This window comes from Asparagus officinalis, chromosome 7 (genome assembly GCF_001876935.1).
Source record: "Asparagus officinalis chromosome 7, Aspof.V1, whole genome shotgun sequence".
In the NCBI taxonomy this organism is placed as follows: Eukaryota; Viridiplantae; Streptophyta; class Magnoliopsida; order Asparagales; family Asparagaceae; genus Asparagus; species Asparagus officinalis.
In genome coordinates, this window is record NC_033800.1 from 149766540 (window position 1) to 149791413 (window position 24874).

The window sequence follows — 24874 nt, forward strand, 5'->3', positions numbered from 1 at the left end:
TACTCTCATTATAATTATTTAATAAGGTAAATTACACTAAAGCCTTATGAACTTTTAGCCCATATAAACTTTTAAAAGTATACTAAATCCCTAATGACTTTTCTATTTCAAAGAGTACCCCCAATAACTTTCTAAATTTTGCAAATAACGCTTATAAATTAGAACCTGAAATGGCATAAAAAGGTATTTTGAGAATTATTGGGGGTTTGGTGTAATTTATCTAAAATATATTGAGGCCTTTCTACAAACTTTATTAGGGGTTTAGTGTGATTTTGAAAGTTTATAGGATCTATTTACTGCAAAATGCTAAAAGTTCATGGGGGTTTATTGTAATTTACCATATTTAATATTATAGTTTTTAGTTCAAATAATACTATTAAAATAATTATACTGTCTATATACTATAAAATATTTATCTAACTTAATTTTTATAATGATGCTCTTAAGAAATTTAGTACTAAAATATTTTATAAATTTTTATTATACTATCATTAATAATTAATAGTATTATTATTAATATTAACTTTTTTTTTTGTAAAAAATTTAGTTTTCAATCATCACCAGTATCAGGTAATAATCTTTGAGAAAATACTCTAAAAATAATATTAAATTATTTATTTATTTTATTTAATAATATAATAATAAATAAATAGTGTAATTAAAATAATTATATTATTTATGCGATTCAAATTTTATTCTATTTATTTTATTGCTTATTGAATTATAGTACAATTCTTAATAATATTTAATAATATATAATTCTAGTTATATTTATTTATTTATTTTATTGTAATTCATTAATAATAATTATAATAATTTAATTGGTTACCACTAATAATTGTGTATACTTAATTTATAAATTATTTTATTTAAAAAATTAATAGTTATAATATTATTGATAATTATAGTTATTTAGAAAGGTGAGGAAGTGCATAATTAATAAGAGGTTATATTTATTTAATGAAAGATTAATTAGAGATAATGACATAGTTAGAATTTAGCAAAATTTGAGAGGGCAAAAAAAGAAAAATTCAAATGTTTTAACATCCCAATCATCTTTTTATAGTAGTATAGAAGATGTTTACTAAAGGGCTTGTTGCAATTGGATATTTGTTAATGGGTTCATTGGAAGTGGATACTGAATAAGAGAAAGGAATGAAAACCCTAGCTGCACGTCCTTTTGAGAATTGGCAGCCAAAAAAGAAAAAAAGAAAAATAACGAAAAGACGACAATCCGCGAGAGTAGGAAACCGAGAAAAAAGAGAGAGGAAAGAGATTGAATATTTATTGGTGAGGAGCACAGATTGATTAATCAAGCTTACACAATGAATAAGGTGAACCCCCACATCCCCTTTTCTACTAATATATCTCTATCTCTTGCTTTTTTACTAAAATCCTATGTCTAAGTTAATTTAGATTATTTTTGTTATCTAATCGATGATACGCCTTGACTTTGTATGTCAGACTTTGCTCTCATGCCCATGGATAAGTCTTCAGCCTGGTGCATCCCTTGATTATCTCTTTTATAACTTTTTTTTTATTAAAATAAATTAGCAAGCATGCATGGCTATTCACATGTAACCCTGTATTTCTGTATCATTGCAGACCTTTTGTCTTTTCTGTAAGAGGAAATCATTGAGGCATGTGGTATATGGATTGAGATCATCTCCTAAGGAATAGTGTTTCCCAAGATCTCCTAATACATCTCAACCATTAATTGCATAGGACCTTCTCGTTTTTTGTGCTCATACACAAAATCAAAGGTTGAGATGCATTAGGAGATCTTAGGAAACACTATTCCTTAGGAGAGGATCCCAATCCATAGTATATAATATGGTTTTGTAGGATGAAGGTTAATATGTGTTATATTATTGTTTTATTATTTGGTACGGTTGTATTAAAAATAATGCTAGGGGCACACTCTCAACCACACTCTCAACCACACCTTCACACTCTCTCTAGTGCTAGTGGGCCATGCAAGATATTTTTAAAAAAATATCTTACATGACCCACTAGCACTAGAGAGTGTGAGAGTGTGGTTGGGAGTGTGGTTAAGGTTGTGCCCCTAGTGGGACTCTTGTATTAATGGTTATTATATGTATTTTTTAGGAGTACCTAGAGTTTTCGTAGAGGAATGGCAAGTGGAATTTGGTTTTCTTGTGGATTTCAGGTAAGTGATGAATTTATGCATGTTGCGCTACGTATTTTTCATATAAAGTTATATCAAGTATATGTGGATTTGTCCCGAATAGATTATATTATTTGGTATGATTTACTGATATATCAATTGTTAGTTAGATTGTATTTTGTGATGCATGCAGATATTTTGGTATAAGCGTACACTTACTTCTTTGTTGACAACCATGTCTTATCATATAGTAATAAGTTGAGATGCATTTGTGATTGCTTAATTTCACTACTGGTTAGCCTTTAGCAATTCTTTATAAAGTATTTGGTTATATGAATTTTCTTTATTTTTTCTTAAAGCATATGCATCTCAGGTCAGTATACCGGTATATGTCGGGGATAAGTAAGCCATCTAAACAGGGCTCAATATGCCTATGTGATACGAGTCACCGGACGAGCACTCTTGATCGCGGAATTATCAAGAGTGAGTTGTGAAGAAGACAAAAGAAAACACACAAGAATTAAGTTAGTCGAAGGAAAATATCTTCTCTAGATTATGAGAATTAATTAGATTACAAATCTTTCTCTCACAATCTCTCTAGATCAAAAGAACATCTCCCTGATCTCCTTTTTCAATACAATCTGGTTTCTAATTTCTCTCTAGATCAAAACTGATCTCTCTTAGACCTAATCTCCTTAGATCTACATCTCTAACAATCTCCTCTGTTTAGAAACCCTAAACGATCTTTATTTATAAAGTTTACAACGTGGATGGTAAACTTGTAAATAAACAAGCCCAATCAAATCAGGAAACTGTGTCAATCAGGAGTCCTAAAATGCCCAGGAACCCGACGCAATCGACCGCGGCATGTGGCACGGTCGACCGGACAGAGTCCAGTCTCAAACCCTGCACCGTGCAGGTTGGCGGTCGACCGCGCATGTTGCCGTGGTCGACCGGCCAGAGTTCTGCCAGTTTTTCCTGTTCTCTGCATTTCGCTCCTTCTGACTTCTTTCGTCGCCTTCTACGGCTCCATCCACGCTCCTATTCCCAAGATATCATGAGAATCGTCTATCCTCAAGCTTCCATGAGGATCGCTAAGCTCCCGAAGCAGAGAAGAAGATACACCCGTATCACTATGAGGTTATTTTAGCGCTAAACCCAATCTTTGTGTCCTTATATCCTAGTACGATGGCATTAATAAAAGTGGGGATACCGTGTCGATCGGGGTATTAAGTGTTGACCACATTAAGACGTGGACTACTTATTTTTCATTGCATAATTTTTAAGTTATCAAATATTTGCATCAAGTATTAGAGTTCATTGATGATTTTTTTTGTTATTTTAATACTTTGCTTATCATTTGTCAAAATATTTAAGTTTCTGCAAAACCAGTATTTAATGTATAAATTTATCCACCTATTGAGTTATGAACTCATTATGTTATATTTATTTTTTTCAGAGACTTGGGATTAGGTGGAGTTGATGTTTCCTAAATTATTAGAAGGGAGCAAGAAATAAAATTTTCAGATTGCTACTTTTTTTCTTCTAGGTGAATGTTGAATAAAGTCTTCGATATGTAGTTGATAATTAGAAGCTTTGTAATAATGGAATATTTCCCTTTAGATTGACTTTTATTTCAAGCTGATGAATATTTGTTTATCTCAAGTTTTTTTTGGTCAATGAACTTTAATTTTATTCATTTTCCAATTGAGAATGAGGAGTACAACTAAGTGCCAGTAAAACTGGAAATCAAGAAAAAATTACAGTTCCTCAATGATATTTTTCATATGTACATTAGAAGAATCATTGTAAACTTTAGCAAAAACTGAGAATTTGATCTCTCTTAGAACCTGAGCAGGGAGACTCATTTTGCCTTGAAAAATTCTTCGATTTCTCTCCTTCCAGATCATATAGACTGCAGTGGATAAACACATCCTCTTCAATTTCTTTATAGGGCCTTTTCCTTTCAAATTACATGAATACCAATTCAAAACCAAGCTCCATACACAAGATCTCCATCTATATTTCAGCCATTCCAACGCTGAATTCCAAACTTCAGCTGAAAATTGGCATTCAAAGAAAATGTGGCTACTAGTCTCCAGCTCCTGCCTATCACACAGAACACAGTGAGACTGATTGGTGCTCAAGATACCCATTCGGCACAATCTATCCTTAGTGAGAATCCTTGAATGACAAACAAGCCACAAAATGAAAGAGTGTTTGGGATATAAGAAACTATCCCATACAGTTTTAGCCCAGGGCACTGTAATCAAAGGCTGGATAAGGGACTTATAAACTGCAGATAAGTGGAGTTTACCCTCAGCAAAACATTTAGTCATAGCAGCCTCAATATTGTCCACATTACCAAACTTGTGCAACAACATATCCCTTACTTTAAGGAGTTGCCTCCATGTCCATGAATCATTTGTCTTGGATGGAACAGACCAGATATTGAACCTCTGTAGGTAATTTCCATGGATCCACTTTATCCATAGTAGATCCTTTTTAAGATGAATCATCCAAAGGAGCTTAGTTGCAGCAGCAAAATTCCAATGTTTATCTCAAGTTAAATGGATTAATATTGACTTTTGGATTATAAGGAATATTTGTTGGTTATAATTCAATAGTGAGATTGTTTTGGTGGTCTTTCGATGAATCTAGATTTTGAGGGGCATTTTGATAGGTTTAGCCCAACTCTAATATTCATTCTAGCTTGAAAACTGGGGTCGTGACGGTGATGATATACCTTACTAAGTTGCTTGAAAGAGTTGGGTGTATCATTTGTGTCCTCTTGCAGCAAATCCTTCGGGGGAGAATTATATCACGTATCGTTTCCTAGTTTGCATACAACATTACAGTGTAACGGGAAATAATCCACATTGTCATCGTCAGATTATTTGCTGAAATCATCTGTCACGAGCTGAAGTAAGAAACCAAAGTGGATCTCAACTAGACAACATGTAGCGGTTCAAAATAAGAAAGATAATTAGAGGATTTTTGACAAACCATTGAAGTACCTATTGCAGGAGAAAAAGATGGCACAAGAGGGTTCATAGACTGGAGCCATTGTTGTAACCGGATACGACAACGATCAAACCAGTATTAGTTTAGAACCAGCAACTATCGAACCGCATCATGTTGCCTTCAGCGTTTCTTCCTCACAATTCCTCCGAATTTCTACCAACTGCTCATCCGATGCTGCCCTCAAACTTAATTTTCTTGCCACTCCTCTGGAGTTCAAGTGTTCTGGATTTAGGATAAAAAAACCATGGTTCCGAACGAATAGATCCAATCCATTCCCAGGAAAACCTCCAGGTTTACTCATCGGTAACGAAATTCGCTGATGCGGAAACTCCATGTATCTCCAAAGGCACAGCCTCACACACCTCATCTCCGCGAATCTTTTCACTATTAGGTAGTAGTTCCGCGGAAGCACATTTCTCAGTGTTGATAGGTAGTGAGGCTCTTTGTACAATCCTAGGACCAACAAAACTATTATCAGTCCCCGATTTCAGAAGTAACGGTACTTCAAACCCCTCTGTCTTACCCACAAAACGCAGCGCCCCCGATCCCCCGTAATGGCTCAACTTTGTTGGACTTATTTTGGCCAAATGGCTTATTAGAAAAGGTCATACCATCACCCCTATGCCTGAGCACGAGGTGGAGGGTGGAACCTTTCTTCTGGATGTTGTAGTTAGCGAGAGTGCGACCATCCTCGAGCTACTTTCCTGCAAATTAAGATTAGCCTTTGTTGGTCAGGAGGGATTCCCTCCTTGTCCTAAATCTTGGCTTTGCCGTTTTCGATGGCGTTGGAGCTCTCAGCCTCAAAAGTGATGGTCTTGCCAGTTAGGGTCTTCACGAAGATCTGCATCTAGAATCACAAAATTATACAAAAACGAATTCAATCCGTAAAAAAAAAATAAAAAATTTACAGCAGACCCTTGTAAAGAGGACAATACTACTGTGTAAATCATCATAATGGTTGGGCAAATTAAAACACAAAGATTTGCAAGAGAAGCTTAATTCAGAGTAGCGAGAACAACTTCAGTGAATGAGGCAATTACAGGTTTAATTTGAATCTCAAAGAGCCTTATCGAGTCTTCACGAAGATCTGCATCAAAAGCTTATTATATAATATAAAGATAACAAAAATCACATAACATCTTTAAAACTGTAATCAATCGAAATCTAAAATTGCTCTTAAATTTCTTACTAAAATCACATAACCTCCCTCAAAAAGGACAATCATTAGAACCTCTCCATAGTTTTCAAATAGCAAAGATTTATGTTTTTTGATTGGTATCACGTCCATTCATGTGTTGCCTAAATACCTCAATTTACACATTCAGGACAGTTCATGCAATTCTATTCAAAACTTCAAATACGTTTAGTAAAAATTTTATGCTGTAAAAGTAAAAGTAAAAGATATCTTCAGGAAACTCGACGCGTCCAAAGTTGTACTTTTAACTGCGAAAAAGTTATTGTTCAGATCAGACTGGATATCATAAACTTACATAAAACCTATTATATATGTGATTCTAATTCCCCCCCGCCCCCCCCCACACACACACACATATATATATATATATATATATTAATATATATATATATATATATATATTAGTAGAGAGAGAGAGAGAAGGAGGAGAGGAGAGAAGAGAGAGAGAAATGGGTATACTTGATACCAAGCACAAATTTTGTGCTTGATAGTGAGATATCATATCTCATCCACTCATTCTAATTCCTAACAATTCCCCAACCCATGTGAATGTCGGCCGATTTCAATGAGTGGAGGAGAATATGCCCACTCACTACCAAGCATAAAAACTTTTGCTGTGGTACCAAAGCATACCCATTTTTCTCTCATAGTATATATATTATATATATATATTAATATAGAGGAATATGGGTATACTTGGGCCAAGGTCCTTGTAGTGATGTGGACACATCTTGTCACATACATCACACCTTGAAGTTGGTGAGGCTCCATCTTCAAGTGTGATGAGAGGGTTGTTATTGGGACAAGATGTGTCCACATCCACTACCAAAGGATCCTTGGTACCAAGTATACCCATTTTTCTCATATATAATATATATATATATATAATATATATATATAATATATAATATATATATATATAATATATTATATATATATATATATATATATAAGAGTGAGAGAGAGAGAGAGAGAGAGAGCAAAACTTGTGTCAACTTAAGTGATTTAGCAACAAGTTATCCACCAAACTTTTTAGCCACTCATATTGCCTAGGGATCCTCGCATGATATGAAAAGGTTTTTTATATTAATAAATGAGTGGCTAGGAAGTTTGGTGGACATCAACTTAAGTTGATAGAAGTCTTCCTCTATACACACACAGAGTTCTGTTTCAAAGCGCCAAAAAATTTAGGTAACACTTTCAGATATATAAGAAAAATAATTTTGAACAATAAATACAGTTCTAAGCAGTAATCAAATCAAAGCAATGGATTTCATACAACATAAGCTAGGCAATAGTCGAATACGTCTGAATGATCGTGGGAGCTTCCCTCATCCAAAAATAAAACTAGGTAGTTATCTAGGAGAAAAGGTTCAGATGTGAACCTTGTGCAGCAAGAAGAAGCAAATGCAGCTCACTATCGCAAGGCACAAGGAACTCATCAGTTTGGACCTGTCAAACCTTCCTTCAAAGGACCTGGCCAGCAACGTGCTCGCGGTAAGAAAGGACCTCCTGGATCATGCTATATCTGTAGGAAGTTCGGCCATTTCAAAGCCAACTGTCCACAGGCGAAGAATAAGGGCGGTCCCAAACGCCCGGAATAAGGAGGATCCGGTAAGCGGGAGTTCATCGGCGTCATTGAGTGCAATGCTGCAACTACTGACGCTGGTGGCTGGTGGATTGATTCGGGAGCTACCCGACATATTGCAAAGACGAAGGAAGGGATATGCGACTTCAAGGAGCTGAAGAAGGGAGATCAAAGGATTTACATGGGGAATAATACCTACCTAGATGTTGAAGGTATTGGTTCGTACAGATTGGATCTTGGGGACAGCATCATGGTTCTCAAGGAAGTGTTTTATGCACCTGGCATAAGACGTAATCTGATCTCCGTCCCAGCCCTCCTGAAGAAAGGCCTTGAAGTTAGGTTTTACAACAATAGGGTCTCTATTGGGAAAGACAAGAAAGTGTTTGCTATGGGTAAGTTTGTACCCGAACATGATTTATTTTGTCTTTCTGTTGTAAAACCTGAAATTTGCAATAAGAATTCTGATTTGCTTTATCCCTCGTGTCTTTTATCTGATTTTGATCTATGGCATATGAGACTAGGACACCCTGGTAATAGAAAGATGGATCAGATAATTAAAATGGATTTGTTACCAAATCTGACAGGTGTAAGGACATTACCCTGTGAACACTGCTTAACAGGGAAAATGACTAGAAAGTCATTTTCTGAAGGTCAGAGGGCAAGTGAACTTTTAGAGTTAGTTCATTCTGACATTTGTGGTCCGTTAAGCGTAAAGACACGTGGTAATAAAGAATATTTTATAACTTTCATAGATGATTATTCCAAGTATACTTTTGTGTATCTTTTAAACAGAAAATCAGAAGCATTTGAATGTTTTAAAAGATACAAGACAGAAGTAGAAAGGAAACTTGGAAGATATATTAAGGTGTTAAGAACTGATAGAGGTGGAGAATTCAATTCAATAGAATTTGAAAACTATTGCATTCATTATGGCATTAAGAGACATACCACTATGCCTTACACGCCACAACAGAATGGTGTGGCTGAAAGAAAAAATAGAACATTGATGAATGCAGTGAGATGTATGCTGTCACATTCTGGTCTCTCCAAGGACTTTTGGGGAGAAGCAGTATTGACTGCGAATTATATTTTGAATAGGATTCCCACAAAATCAGTCGAGTCAACACCGTATGAGATTTGGAATTGACACAAACCTGAATTAAGTCACTTAAGAAAATGGGGTTGTGTTGCACATGTTCTCATTCCATATCAAGTTAGAGATAAGCTGGATCTCAAAACCTTAAAGTGTAGATTTATAGGCTATTCTGAAAAGTCTAATGGATATAGGTTCTTCCATGAAGAGAAAGGGGTCATTGAAAGTAGAGATGCTACTTTTCTAGAAAATCTAGAGGAAAGGGAACAAGTTCAAGAGGCAGTACCACCTCTGCTAGACTTAGATGATGTTCCTAACGATGACCTGGACATAGTGGATGAAGTAAATCATCCAATAATGGAAGATGAGCCCTTAAATGAGAATATGCCTATGGAAAATCAACCAGCTGAACCTGTCCAACCTGTTAGCCTTAGTGGTAATAAAAGACCCAGAACAACACCTGCATGGATGGATGATTATTATCTGTATTCATGTGAACCATCATGTTTCTCGGTAGATATTGACATAGATGAGCAAGCTGATCCCTTGAATTATGTGGATGCTATGAACACACATGAATCGGAACAATGGCTGGAAGCCATGAAAAGGGAGCTTGACTCAATAGAGAGAAACAATGTATGGGAGCTATGTGACTTACCAGAAGATAGGAAGTCCATAGGATGTAAATGAGTGTTAAAGAAGAAATATCGGGTTGATGGGTTTATTGATCCATTTAAAGCCTGTTTAGTTGCTAAAGGCTTTACTCAGAAGGCAGGTATAGATTATCAGGAGACTTACTCTCCGGTGGCTAAGTTTGCTTCTATAAGAATTATCTTAGCAATTGTTGCACATCTTGACTTGGAACTTTTCCAAATGGATGTCAAGACTGCATTCCTCAACGGAGAGTTGAAGGAAGTAATATATATGAATCAACCTGAGGGATTTCAGGTTGAAGGACAAGAAAACAAAGTGTATAAATTAAAGAAGTCTTTATATGGTTTAAAACAATCATCTAGACAGTGGTATCTCAAATTTCACAATACTGTTATCCAACTTGGTTTTGTTGTAAATAAATTGGATAACTGTGTATATGTCTTGAAGAGTGGCAGTAGTTTTACAATATTATCCTTGTATGTGGATGATATTTTGCTGGCTGGAAATGACATAGAAGTGCTGAACAAAATCAAGTCAGCACTTAGTAGTGAATTTGAGATGAAGGACATGGGAGATGCATCCTATGTTCTTGGTATACAGATCCTTAGGGATAGAAAGTCTAGAATGTTAAGTTTAAACCAAGAAAAGTATTTGCATGCAATACTTAGAAGGTTTGGGATGCAGAATTGTAACCCTGCGCCAACACCTTTGGTTATGGGAAAAAGGTTGTCTAAAGAACAATGTCCTGGAGAAGGGCAGAAACCACTTGATGTCCCGTATGCACAAGCTGTTGGAAGCTTGATGTATGCTATGTTGTGTACTAGACCAGACTTGGCATATCCGGTGAGTTTGGTTAGTAGATATCAAAGTAAGTATGGTTAGTAGATATCAAAGTAATCCTGGTCCAGCACATTGGGAGGCTGTTAAGAGGATTTTGAAGTACCCATAGCCTGTAGTATGGCCACTACTCATGCAGTCTGGATAAGACGGTTCCTAAAGGACTTGGATCTCAATTTGGTGGATGGACCAATTGAGATATACTGTGATAATCAAGCAGCCATCAGCTTGATCAACAGTGGTGCAAACAGTTCTAAAGGAAAACATATTGAGATACAATATCATTATATTCGTGATATTGTGGAAAAGGAAGAAGTCTGTGTGACTTATATTCCTACTAGTGATATGATTGCTGATCCCTTGACGAAGGGTATCCCAGCAGGTACATTCATCAAACATGTTAGTTTGATGGGACTTAGAAATGTCTAAGTCAAGGAAACTTTCATGAAAAATGAAAGGAGACGATCATGGATAATGGTTGTACTCGGTTTATTCACGTAGAGTGAAAAGTGTATATATCTCATGGATAGTGGGAGTATGAAATTACATCTAGAGTCACATCTCACGGATAGTGGGAGTGTATTCTCAGAAAGTATTTGGCCATTTCGGCCAAGTGGGAGATGTAAGTGGGTTTTTGGCCTCATGGGCCAAATTGTTACCCAACCGTTATCATGTGATCTGGTTGTTAGGGAATATCTCATATTCATCTCCTATTCTGTGGGATATTCTCTAATCAAGATCAGGCGTTACGGAGAAATCTGAGGAGAACGCAGATAGCGGATATTCTGTGGGATATTCTCTAATCAAGATCAGGCGTTACGGAGAAATCTGAGGAGAACGCAGATAGCGGAGGAAAATAAGGCAGAAGATCAGGCGTTACGGAGAAATCTGAGGAGAACGCAGATAGCGGAGGAAAATAAGGCAGCTATTAGGGGGACGGAGAGGGGGAAAGAATGCCTATAAATAGAGAGGATTACCTCACCTCTGAAGACATCAACACAGAAGATCTCCACCGGAGTCCCCAAAATCAATCTCTCTCGTTCTTTCACTAATTAAATGATATTAAAATAACTATAATATAGTTGGAAAACGAGAAACAAAGTGTACTGTTCTGAGTGATTTTTAACAATGGCTAGCATAACATTAACAACTCCATCAGAAATTATCTGATCACAAAGTGGTAGTGCAATTACTGTCATGCCGAAAATTATGTTGAAGTGAAAGAATAGCTGTACTTGTAGTATGGAGTTTTCGAATAGCCCGTTGCATGATGTACATGCTTCGTCATTAGATGATATCATTCAAAGTCATCGACCTTCCAACATAGTAAGACTCATGCTATTCGATGTACATGATTTGTTTTTACTTGCAGACTGGTTGATTTCAACAGGACCTATTCTTGACACAAAACCAGGCTGCTTAGGTTGTGGCAGTGATGCTATATCGCTGCCCAGCATTTGGATTACCGACCACATTAGTGGTCTATCATCTGGATTTTCTTGCACACATAATAAACCTATTTTAATACATTTTAAGACTTCGTTCATTGTAAATGAATGGATGATCAACTCATCGACTAGTTGCAAGCTTTGGTCCTCATTCCATAAACTCCACACCTGCACAAAAGCCCCAAATTATTATGATTTTGATTTGAGGTATAAGTAATATTTTCAAGTTGGCACGTACATGGGCGACAAGGTTTAAGTGGGAAGAGAAGGCATAAACTCCTCTGTTCCTCTTTCCGCTTATGATCTCTAGTATTAGGACTCCGAAGCTAAAAACATCAGATTTCAAGGAGAAGATGCCCTCCAGTGCATACTCAGGAGACATGTAACCACTAAATTGACAATAAAGTTATTAGAAACTTCAGATAAACAAAAAATTTAAACTTCATTAGTTGTTTGTAAGTCATACTTACTATGTACCCACGACTTTTCTTGTATTAAAGTCTGTCTCATCTCCTATGAAAATTCTGGCCATACCAAAGTCCGAGATTTTGGGATTCATGTTCTTATCAAGAAGAATGTTGCTAGCTTTGAGATCTCTATGAATAATTCTAAATCTTGAGTCATGGTGAAGATATACGAGTCCTCGAGTAATTCCTATGATAATTTGATATCGAGTCTGCCAGTCCAAGTAAGTGCCTTCTACTTTCCCTGAAAGAAGAATGGAATTTTGGAAGTATTATTTTTCCGGATAGTCATGTAGAAAGAAAACATTCACCATTTTGAATGATCAACTAATGCCAAAAAGTTAATTTTAATTGATCTTTTCTTACGTAGGGAAATAATCAATCAAAAAGTAGAGAAAAAGATACTGATTTTAAACAAGCACACCCCTTCCAGATCCCCTCCCCTATGCGCACGCTCATATGCACACACTAACGACGATAAAAGAAAATCCATACCTTAATACACACACACACAGACTCATAAAGACAAAGTTATGAATGAAAAGTTACAAGAACTTCCTTTACTCACATAAGGGCACTGCTTATAGGCATAGTTGGGGCCTGTTTGGCTAATACTTAGTTTATCTTGACCTCTTCACCATGAGAGGTTTTATCACTATAGCATGATTGCTCTCAATATGTTTTCAGGAAATTGGCAGACTTTGGTTATTAAGGTCATTCCATTTGTCTTTACATATTAACTCTATTTTCTCGAGGTTTAATATAGGTAGTTAGTTGTGACAATATCTGATGTACATCTCATGTATATATGCGTGTGTTTTTGAGCGTGTGTGTGAGTATATATATAAAGAGAGAAAAATGGGTATGCTTGGTACCAAGCACAAAAAGTTATGCTTGATAGTGAGGTTACATAATCCCATCCACTCATTCAAATGGTTGCATATTCCTAATGCACTCCTCAACCCATTTGAATGTGGTCCCTCATTTGAATGAGTGGAGGGGATTGTGCCACCTCACTACCAAGCACAAAATTTGTGCTTGGTACCAAACATACTCATATTTCTCATATATATATATATATATATTATATATATATATATATTATATATTATATATATATATATAATATAATATATATATATAATATATAAATAGATGTAAAATGGTCGGGACATAACCCCGGACGGTTCCATTAATAAGAGCTTAACAAAACAACCCAAAAATAGCAAAGCCTCGAACAAAATAAGCCGAAGCTAAGCAAGGCGAAACACAAACATCCAGACCATAAACAGGAGAGGAAAAAAAGTAAACTCGCACAGAAATGCTCTCTGCTCCCCACTGTCATGCTTTTCGATGATGTCAACTCACGCATGTTGTTTTCTTGTAAATTAATTAATGAACATAGGGAATTAAGATATATAGTATCACAAGTTTTCCATGAAGAAAAATGTTATCAGAGTATTATAGGAGGAGGCAAATATACCGAACAGGAAAGTATCCAAGCTACTGTTGGGCATGAACTCATATATTAACATCCTCTCCTCTCCTTGAATGCAGCCACCAAGAAGGCGAACAAGATTTCTATGCTGAAGTTTTGCAATAAGCACAATCTCATTCTTGAACTCATCGACACCTTGTTGTGAAGCCCTAGAAAGTCTTTTTACAGCAATCTCTTCATCCTCTCCAAGCTTACCCTGTCAATTATGCAACATTCATCATGAGCGAGTTTCTATTTCTACAAACCTCATTCCCTCATTGCGACCAACTTTCATGTGCAGCTGGACAAGAGAAGTCATTATTAAAGACAGATTTGATCATCCATTTTTTCCAGAAGTAGTGAACGTCGTACATATTTAAGCAGCAAATCTAGTTATTATATGCCATCACTGACCAAGAAATATAGTGTCCCTTCCTGAAAAATAACCACAAGTGTGTTTAGCCCATCAAAATGCACCCACTGTGCTTCTTGATGTGTCATTGCCCCGAATTTATTATGTAGTTTGGCCTTGCTCTGTGTTTCTTAACCTGCAAACTAAAAGTTTGTGACAATTTTTATTGTACATTATTTACCGCCACAGGTTACAGCCCTTTTAAAACGTTAGCTCTGTATGATGATCAAAGTTTTCGATTGCTACTTCATTTTACCGAATAACTTTGAGGAAGAAAACCACCTTGTAAACAGGACCGAATCCACCCTCTCCAAGTTTGTTTCCTTGCGAAAAATTGTCAGTTGCGACTGCTATTGTATCAAAATCAAATAAAGGCAGATCTATGTCATTTTCCATGTCTCCATTGTTTGATTGGTTTTTGAAGAAGAAGCGCCGGACACCTGATCAAGAGGACGAGGGGGTAAAAAAAAAAAGAATATAAAAAACCACGATAGAAAACTAAGGAAAAGAATGGACATGTACAATGGTTAATATTTTGTAAGGAAAAGAATGGACATGTATAGTTTCATATTGGAACTACCTAGCAATGGATTCTATCCTCTTGAAACTAGTGATTCAAGAAAAAAGAAAAAAAAAAAGGGATTCTCCAAGCAGCTTCCTGCCCAGTTTCCACAATCATGAATGGTTGTTTCGTACTCATATCATGTATAAAAGACAGCAAATTTGACTTGAAATTTCCAAGTTATTCTAGCTGCACATGTTTTTGACCTTGACCATTCGTTTATACTCGTGTGGATTTAAAATACTAAAGTAGCTTCCTATACTAATAAAGTGTCGATCTCAACATTGATGTTCCCACTGCACCAAAACCCTAAACGTGTGGTGAGGACTTAGAGTTATAATTTTAACCTAACACGCCCTCACAAATTGAGGCGCCTCTTCTTATACGCTGAAATCTGCTTTAAATGTGTTGCGGGTGGGAATGGAACCTGGGCTGCTCTCGTACCATGTCAAATGATCTTGTGCAACTGAGCCAGAACTTCAAAGTGTATAATGCACTTAAAGATAGCTAGATACTTAAATGAAAGTAGGTAAATTAAATACTTAAACCAAAACTAAATGTCCATAGAATAAAAACAAATCATCTAGTCTTCCACATCATCCTCATGATGAACATTAGCAGCAAACTCCTTTTCAAAGGGAGCAACAGAGGAGAGGATCGAAAGGTATTATTATTATTATTTATTTATTCGATAATTTAGGGTAAAAACCACGGGCAATGATAGAAGAATCTACTATGAGGAAAAACTTTAGAGTTATAATCTCTCTTTACAAGGAGAAACTCTCTCTATTTTTCTCTCTCACTCTTCTACATGTGGAGTTGTTTCTGGGATGAATTTTTCCTGAAGAGTTTTCGGTCTATTTGTAGCGGTTGGAAAAATATTATTCCTAATTTTATAATATTTTTTTACCGTGTCAATCTTTTGGTGCTCACTTTTGGTTCATTTATTTTTGTGGCCCGCCACCTTTTTGTTTGTCCACAATTGCTGCTGTCAGCAATTGCGGCCGACAAGGAGAGGATCGGAAGGTATTATTATTATTATTATTATTTATTTATTCAAGAGGTGGAGTTTTGGTGGAGAGATGAATTGATTGAGAAGAAAGAGAAAAACGCAGGGTAGGCTAATCAAACCATGACCCACTTAAGCAGTTGACTGGTTTTTTGAGCTCTTAACGCCAATTCTACGCGGATTTGATCCGCTTCCGCTTAATCGGCCGATTAACTGGTTGCGTTATGCTTGTTTAAGTTAAGAACATTGAATTTTATACTCTTAACTATGAACATGTTTACGTATATTTAAAGGAAAAAAAAAGTGTATAATGCAGTCAAGAAATAGCTAGCGGAGGAAAGAAAAATGCATGCCAAGCTCCTTCCTTACCTTGCTTAAATATTGGGTTTTCGCCGTTGCGAAAACAACAGAAGTACAAAGAAAGAATGCTAGTAGAGACTAGGAAAACAGCTCCAGATGCAACGCCGACGTATATCCATTTTTTGCGAGAACCCCTGGAGACTGGAGGCTCCGGTGAAAGTGGAGGAGGCTGGAGGCTCTGTACTTGGACCTTAGTAGGCTCAGCGTCAATGGGTATCAAAAGCGTCGTAAATGGATAAATAACATCACCACTGGACAACCCGTTAGCATCCAGAACAGACTGGTAGCTGGAATTAAACTTTCGAGCAATGCTGCGGACACCATCCCCCCAGGTAACAAAATAAGTCAGCAGATACTTGACGCCAAACTCAGTTATCTGATCCGTAGTCGGGCAAGCGCACCTCAAGGGGACGTTGATCTTCATCCCATGAACCAACTCTAGAGGATTGTACGGGTTCTGAGCCATGATTGCTTGACAAGTGGACAGCCCTTGGTATGTACCGTTCGCGATGGAAAAATAAGTCTCACCGGTGGTTTGGATAGTGTAGGTAGCGTTGTGTTGGGAGTAGTTGCCAGTACAAGAGCAAGTTGTGGGGATGATCACTAACTCGTCGATAGGGATTAACGAAGAGTTTTCAGGGATGTTGTTCAGGATTGAGGATGGATTGACGTTGAGGAGGGAGGATATCTGAGACGGTGTTTGATATTTAGTTTGGGAACGGAAGGTGAGGTAGGTATCACAACCGCGCTGAGCTCCATCGCAGGCGTAGCCTTGCGTGGTGGAGCCATTGATCGTTGAGGCGCAGTTGTACTGTGGATTGTTTACTTCATAAGAAGGCTGGATTTGGGCGTGGGATGAGATTAGTAGTCGGAGGAGAAAGGAGATCAGGAAGAGGAAGAGAGGCTTCATGTCCCTGCAAACTCCTCCTCTTGTGCGTTTTATTTGCTTCTCAATTTTAATTTGCAAGTTATATTAAAGACACGAGCAACAAATATGATGAGGTGTTTGTTGGGGAGGTAAAGTTTGAAACGGGAAGTGATTGAAAAAATATCCCTGTAAAAATGTGCTTTCGGATCTCAAGTCAAGTCGTTGGTTCCAAGCCTTGAGCTGTCTCGATTGTAAATGCATGGACTTTTTTCTTAGATATCACCTTAAAAATGGAGGGGTTTTAAAGAAACCGCCTTCTATTTTCAATTTATATGTAAAATAATGATCGTCACTGTTGGACAACGGAGAAGAGTGGGGACCACCCACGTGCGAAACCAAAGTGGCCGAACACGGTTTCGTTTTCGTTGTTTGCGTGCGTGACGGCCCACCCGAAATGAAAAGTTGAGCTTTATAAATAAGCCGACGTTTTCCCCTAGGGTTTGGTAGCAAGGAGGCTTTTGTGCGGCTTTGTGCAAAGGAGCAGAGGCAGGGTACAAGAAAACAGTGTGGCGGCTGCAGCAAAGAAAAAGAGGTCTTATGGCTTCGTGAAGAGAGTTGGCTGCAGCAAAGAGAAAGAGGTCTTATGGCTTCGTGAAGAGAGTTTTGTGCAGTCTATTGTGTTGTTTTGAGAGAGATATTTGTGCGAGGGGTTTGAGAGATTGTGTGAGGGTTTAGATTTGAGAGATTGTAAACACTATTTGTATTCTCTTTTGCCGAACCACGTAAAATTGGTTGTTTGAGTTTGTGGCCATTGTAATAGTTTTTAGGATCCCTCGACGCGCAGTCCTAGAGCTGACGAGAGGAAGAGCAAATATCCCACTTTGATGGGATATTAGGCTTTCAGATTCTTATTCCCTTTGAGAAACAAGAATTCTTATCGATCTTTCTCTCTTATTGTGCACCAGAAACTCTGTCGAAATTTTCGCTGCGCACAACAAGTGGTATCAGAGCTCGGGCTACGCTTGGGCTATTTGGAGGAGTAGATTAATTTGGAGGCTCGCCTAGGGCTTCGTTTGGTGATAAAGGTGGGATCTTTTGGTAAAAACTCTATCTTTCAGTTTTGGATCTATTCTTTGTTCGTTGGTGCGTAAGATGTCGGGGAAAGAAGGTGCTTCGGGTGTCGAGGGTGGTGCTTCGGGCACGAAGACCATTCAGAGTTTGAATATCCACTCTATGAAGATAGATGTGGAGAAATTTAATGGCACAAACAATTTTAGATTATGGAGATGCGAGGTTTTGGATGCGCTGAACGCGCAGAATTTGGAGGACACCTTGGAGTTAGATGGCAAGCCAGATGAGATTGAAGAGAAGGTTTGGAAAAAGATGAATCGAACGGCGTCCAGTGTGATTAGATCTTGTTTGACTCAAGATCTAAAATATGATGTGATGAATGAGACTTCTGCGAAGAAGATTTGGGAGATTCTCGAAAGCAAGTATTTGACCAAGAGTGTGGAAAATCGCTTGCATTTGAAGAGGAGACTTTATCGTTTCCAGTTGAAGAAGGGAACCTCCATTAGAGATCACATGAACCACTACACAAAGCTTCTTGCGGATTTGGCGAATGTGGATGTCAAGATTGAAGATGAGGACAAGGCGTTGCTGTTGTTGAGTTCCTTGCCCGACGAGGAATATGAGACCTTCGTTCTTACTCTGATTAATGGGAAGGCATCACTTTCGTATAGTGAGGTCACCGCTGCACTTGTGAATTATCAGCTTCGAAAGAAGGATAATGAGGCTTCAGTTAAGCCGGTAGCGGAGGCGTTGGTCGCAAGAGGGAAGAGTCCAAACCGAAAGAATTGGAAGTCACAGTCTAGAGTAGGGCATCCTACAATTGGAAAAGATCAGTGTGCTTGGTGCAAGGAGACTGGTCATTGGAAGAAAGACTGCCCAAAGCTCGACGAATGGATGAAGAATAAGCAGAAGGGAAAAGGGAAGCAGCCATCATCAGAAACAAACATCGTATCGGATGGTAATAATTCTGACTCTTCTATTTATTCGCTTTCTATCACTCCTACAGATAGCTATTCGGAGGAATCTGAATGGATGTTGGATAGTGGTGCGACCTATCATATGTGCCCTAGAAGGGAATGGTTCTCCAGTTTTGAGAAGCTTGTGGATAGTGGTGTGGTGTACATGACTGATAACCGTGCATGCCAGATCCTTGGGATAGGAAGAATTCGCATTAAAATGTTTGACGGGACTGTTAGAGAGTTAAACGATGTGAGATATGTTCCTTCTTTGAGGAAGAACTTGATCTCGATTGGAGCTTTGATTGGAGAGGGTCTGAAGGTTCGTGTTGAGGACATGGTTCTCGAGATTGCAGGAGACTCTCGTATTTTGATGAAGGGCGTCAGGAGAAATAACCTGTATTACTTGACTGGAGGTATAGTGGCAGGTGGAGAGCTGACGACTTCTGTTGATTCGACTAGACTGCGGCATTTGGGGCTTGGCCATTCCAGTATTGATTCCTCGCATAGATTGAAAGAGGGTGCAAAGATCTGCAGTTTGAAGTCCAGTAAACATGTTGATGTGAGCAAGAAGACCGAGGTGAAGTGTGGCACCTCTATTGACCGTGCTAAGGGTCGTTCTGGAGGAGTTCACGTGAATGTTTGGGGGCCTTCCAAGGGGGCATCATTGGGAGGTAATAGGCATTTGGTTTCCTTTGTTGGTGACTGTTCTAGGCGTGTTTGGGTTGCAACCAAATCCCCTTTAGAGAAAGTCCTAGTAGTATCCAACAGATTGAAGAAGTGTGATATTAGCAGAAAGGTGAAGGTACTCCATTCTGGTGGGAGGTACAAGATGGACCTATTTCTACATTGGAACCGAGCTCACGGCATTGCGAGACACTTCGTTGGAAAGGAAATCTTGGGGCAACTAGATAAGATAACAAATTTGGAGAACCGTGCCTTTCTGGAGGAGGATCGGTGTTTGTGGTCGAGCAATGGTTTGCAGAAGAGTTTCTGGACAGAGGCTTCGACAAATTTGGGTCATCCTATTAAAGAGTTGTCAACTGAGGCTTCGACAAATTTGGGTCATCCTATTAAAGAGTTGTCAACTGCTGTGATTGGAGGTAAAACTCCATCAGAAGATAGGTCTGGTAGTGTCACTTTGGTTGAGGCTTCGTGATTGTGGAAAATTTGTAATAAGAAAACAAGGAAAGAACTGTATTTGATTTTATTCTCTCTAACTGCTTAGAAAAAGAATGATTACAATTCTCTCAACTCTCGATTACAATTTGAATTCCTGGTTACAAAAGAGAAGAGAATGATCTGGATTCTCCTCTTTATTTAATTCTGGGTTCTTCACGGTAGCGATGGGATGCCTCCCTCGAATGCTCGCGTCGAGTTTGCTTCTCGTTGACGATCCGATGTCTTGTTTCACTGGAATGTGGTCTTCTCCTCACGATTTGACGTTGTGGAGAACTTGCGTGGCAAGTTTTAGAACTCTGAATGAGTTTGTTTGATCTTAACCGTAATTGGTTAGACAAGCCAAAGATCTCTTCTCTTCTGTTAAGGAGAAGGATCCAAAAGCCAGCCCGAGATCTCTTCTTTTCTGCCCAAAAAAGAAGGATCTCAACTAAGTTGATTTCTTAGTTATTTATAGGGGATTAAGGGGTGTAACCACCTCCTTAATTCGCTCCTAAGTGGGGCTAATGGGATGTAACCGCCCCTTAAATCACTCCTGAGTGGAGTTGTGATCCCCTCAGATCGTGGGAAACGGTTTTGAAACTGTTCAGCTCGTGTTTGAACGAGTCAAACGCAAAATCCGCGTTCTGGCGTGAATTCTGCATTCAAACGCAGTGTCTGGAAGCTCGGACGCAGCGATTGGAAGCTCGGACGCAGCGATTGGAAGCTCGGACGCAGCGATTGGAAGCTCGGACGCAGCGATTGGAAGCTCGGACGCAGCGTCTTGTTGGAAGCTGCGTTTGGCGGCTTGAAAGCTGCGTTTGGCAGCAGATGGCAGCTGCGTTTGGCAGCGCTTGGAGCTGTGTTGAGCAGCAGATGGCAGCTGCGTTGAGCAGCAGATGGCAGCTGCGTTTGGCAGCGCTTGGAGCTGTGTTGAGCAGCAGATGGCAGCTGCGTTGAGCAGCAGATGGCAGCTGCGTTTGGCAGCGCTTGGAGCTGCGTTGAGCTGCGTTTGGTAGCTTGGAAGCTGCGTTTGGCAGCAGATGGCAGCTGCGTTTGAGCTGCGTTTGCAGCTTGGAACCTGCGTTTGGCAGCAGATGGCAGCTGCGTTTGAGCTGCGTTTGCAGCTTGGAACCTGCGTTTGGCAGCAGATGGCAGCTGCGTTTGAGCTGCAGCTTTTGGAGCTATGTTTGCGCTGCGTTCGTGGCTATGAACACGGTGCGTCTTGATGCTGGTGTGCGGGGAGGACTTCCGCAGTTTGATTTGAAGAGACCGTCGATTTGTAGTCTCTTTCTGTTGAAGCGTTGCAAAGATCGTCATTTTGTAATCTTTGCTTTAGCTCTCTGATATGTGAGAGTCGTCAGATTGTAACTCCCGATGTTGATTATGAAGGCTGTTTGATTAGAGCTTCCATCAGTTGTCGTGAAGGTCGTCAGATTGTAACCTTTAGCGATCTACATGAAAGTCTTCAAATTGTAACCTTCTGGAAGTCGTCAGATTGTAACTTCCATCATCGGTGTTTTGATGGGGATCAGCTATCTATTGTGATTTTTAGACAGCCTACAGAACCCCCTCCAAAGTTTTCGAAAGTTCGCGGTTGACTGGGACGAATTTTCGCAATACTTTGGATCTCAACTCTAATCTTGGAGCTGTTGATTCCTTGTCACAAAGGAGTTGTTCTCTGCACTCGCTTCGAAAGCAGCTTGGTTGAACGGATTTTCCATGCAGGACCTGTGTGAAGGTATGTGCCATAATCCTGCTTCTGGAATGTATGTGGGGGTGAACCCTGCATTTTGAACTTGAGATGTGGGTCTCACCCTTGCATGTTGAATTTGGAACACAGGTGTGACCTCGGCGTTTGGTTTTTGCATCGCGGGTCTGACCTCAACGTTTTGACTTAAGACATGGAAGTGGCTTCCGTGCATTTTTGACTAAGTCTTTGAGACTTATCTTTGGCTCATCTGTTTTAAGTCTCGGCTCACATCCATTAAGCTGATGGACCTGCAAACGTGCATAGGATTTTTGGCAAACCCTCAGCCATCAACGGATTTGATAAGCCTTTACCGACTACCGTTTGAGTCGGGCTAGCATGTGGATTGTCTAAGTCCGTTCCACATGTAACGTTGTGCTAAGAGAATGAACCCTCTTAGACTTGATGCTATGATTTTGAATACATAGACTTTGTCATTTTTACGGAAAAAGACTAACCGGCAACGCGTGTTAGGCGTAGGCTTATCTCTAATTAGGGATCGAGATAAAGTCCCCCATGCGTAAAAGGCATGGATTTTGGTGCTACGATGTTGAATACGTAGACTTTGTCGTTATTTCTTCCTGTGTTACTTGAAACACTGAAAGAAAGTTGGAAGCGCCAGAGGTGTAATATTAACTTGGCATGAATTTTCACTTAGAGTGAAATTCAGAAATTTTCTTTATTATCACTGGGATAACTTCAGAAAATCTTTAATCCACTGGGGATTTTATAATGAAAACTTGCTATTCTTGTTGAAAAAGGATTAACAAGTTCATTGGGGGGTTTGACTGTTAGAGGTGTGATGTTAACCTAACAGTATTTTATGGACCTATCGCTCTATTGAAGAGAGTCGATAAGTGAAAAGTGTTGCGATCGGAGCAACTTTGAGGACCTATCGCTCTATTGACGAGAGTCGATAAGTTGATTTTGTCAGAGGTGTTTGATATTAACGTGACAAGAGAATGTTGCGATCGGAGCAACTTTGAGGACTTATCATCCTATTGAAGAAGATTGATAAGTGAATTTTGTCAGAGGTGTGATATTAACGTGACAGGAAGATGTTGCGATCAGGGCAACTTTGAGGACTTATCGCTCTATTGGGGAGAGTCGATAAGTGGATTTTGTCAGAGGTATGATGTTAACATGACAGGAATTTGTTGCGATGAGAGCAACTTTGTGGACTTATCATCCTATTGACGAGGATTGATAAGTGGATTGTTGTCAGAGGTATATTGTTAACGTGACAGGAATGTGTTGCGATTGGAGCAACTTTGTGGACTTATCATCCTATTGACGAGGATTGATAAGTGGATTGTTGTCAGAGGTATATTGTTAACGTGACAGGAATGTGTTGCGATTGGAGCAACTTTATGGACTTATCATCCTATTGAAAAGGATTGATAAGTGGAAAGACCAGTAAAGAAGGTCTTATTCAGGCCATTTGTGACAATTGAGGCATCTCAATAACGCTCTATCAACTGCAGGTCATGATCTCCACTGAGTGTGTCGAATATCATTACACTGCTCATCAGCACCTCTAATGGTTGCTAATATAATATTAGTCATGTTGTTGTCGCAGCCATCAAGATCAATCATCTCACATAAGAAGCTGCATTCGTGTTTATAGCTGTTGAAGCGGCGTAGGTGATTGAATCGGTGTAGTGTCTTGATGATGGTACGCGGGGAGGACTTCCACGTCTTGGTTTGAAGAGATCGTCGATTTGTAATCCTTTCTGTCAGAGTATTGCTAAAGACTGTCGTTTTGTAATCTTTGCTTTAACTCTTTGACATGTGAAAATCTTCGAATTGTAGCCTTCTGGAAGTCGTCAGATTGTAACTTCCATCATCGGTGTTTGATGGGGATTAGCTATCTATTGTGATTTTTAGACAGCCTACAGAACCCCCTCCAAAGTTTTCGAAAGTTCGCGGTTGACTGGGACGAATTTTCGGAATACTTTGGATCTCAACTCTGATCTTGGAGCTGTTGATTCCTTGTCACAAAGGAGTTGTTCTCTGCACTCGCTTCGAAAGCAGCTTGGTTGAACGGATTTTTCATGCAGGACCTGTGTGAAGGTATGTGCCATAATCCTGCTTCTGGAATGTGGGGGTGGACCCTGCATTTTGAACTTGAGATGCGGGTTTCACCCTTGCATGTTGAATTTGGAATACGGGTGTGACCTCGCCGTTCGGTTTTTGCATCGCGGGTCTGATCTCAACGTTTTGACTTAAGACATGGAAGTGGCTTCCGTGCATTTTTGACTAAGTCTTTGAGACTTGTCTTTGGCGCATCTGTTTTAAGTCTCGACTCACATCTATTAAGCTGATGGGCCTGCAAATGTGCGTAGGATTTTTGGCAAACCCTCAGCCATCAACGGATTTGATAAGCCTTTACCGATTACCGTTTGAGTCGGGCTAGCATGTGAATTATCTAGGTCCGTTCCACATGTAACGTTGTGCTAAGAGAATGAACTCTCTTAGTCTTGATGCTATGATTTTGAATACATAGACTTTGTCATTTTGACGGGAAAAGACTAACCGGCAACGCGTGTTAGGCGTAGACTTATCTCTTATTAGGGATCGAGAGAAAGTCCCCCATGCGTGTGAGGCATGGATTTTGATGTCCTTTTCACGGTAAAAGACTAACCGGCAACGCGTGTTAGGCGTAGACTTATCTCTATTTAGGATTCAGGATAAAATTCCCCATGCGTGTAAGGCATGGATTTTGGCGTTATTAATAACGACCTGCTACGATATTGAATACGTAGGCTTTGCCATTATTACGAGAATGGGCTACCCGGCAGCATGTGTTAGATGCAGACT

The 24874-nt window shown here is 39.0% G+C and overlaps 2 protein-coding genes, 1 long non-coding RNA gene and 1 pseudogene across 3 annotated transcripts; 1 reads left to right on the forward strand and 3 right to left on the reverse strand.

Annotated features, from left to right (window-relative positions):
* Positions 1170 to 3787, forward strand: LOC109848247. Its single transcript, XR_002248748.1, has 4 exons — positions 1170 to 1334; positions 1465 to 1501; positions 2110 to 2170; positions 3588 to 3787. It is a non-coding gene; the product is annotated as an uncharacterized LOC109848247 (long non-coding RNA).
* LOC109847985 lies at positions 3889 to 4647 on the reverse strand. Its single transcript, XM_020417220.1, has one exon. The coding sequence runs from the start codon at positions 4645 to 4647 to the stop codon at positions 3889 to 3891; it is 759 nt and encodes a 252-aa protein (XP_020272809.1).
* Positions 5207 to 6193, reverse strand: LOC109848245 (annotated as a pseudogene).
* Positions 11814 to 17271, reverse strand: LOC109848241 (G-type lectin S-receptor-like serine/threonine-protein kinase SD1-1). The gene is made up of 6 exons (XM_020417657.1): positions 16261 to 17271; positions 14603 to 14760; positions 13915 to 14125; positions 12438 to 12675; positions 12206 to 12356; positions 11814 to 12135 (listed from the first exon to the last, which is right to left on the reverse strand). The coding sequence occupies exons 1-6, from the start codon at positions 17159 to 17161 to the stop codon at positions 11827 to 11829; spliced, it is 1968 nt and encodes a 655-aa protein (XP_020273246.1). The 5' UTR covers positions 17162 to 17271; the 3' UTR covers positions 11814 to 11826.

Excerpts from the sequence above, each read along its gene's own strand:
- LOC109848241 (XM_020417657.1), bottom strand. The coding sequence starts at position 17,161 with ATGAAGCCTCTCTTCCTCTTCCTGATCTCCTTTCTCCTCCGACTACTA. Across the intron at positions 12,676-13,914 it reads CTTGGATACTTTCCTGTTCG|GGAAAGTAGAAGGCACTTAC; the intron begins GTATATTTGCCT and ends TTCTTCTTTCAG. Across the intron at positions 12,357-12,437 it reads AGAAAAGTCGTGGGTACATA|TGGTTACATGTCTCCTGAGT; the intron begins GTAAGTATGACT and ends TTGTCAATTTAG.
- LOC109847985 (XM_020417220.1), bottom strand. The coding sequence starts at position 4,647 with ATGATTCATCTTAAAAAGGATCTACTATGGATAAAGTGGATCCATGGA.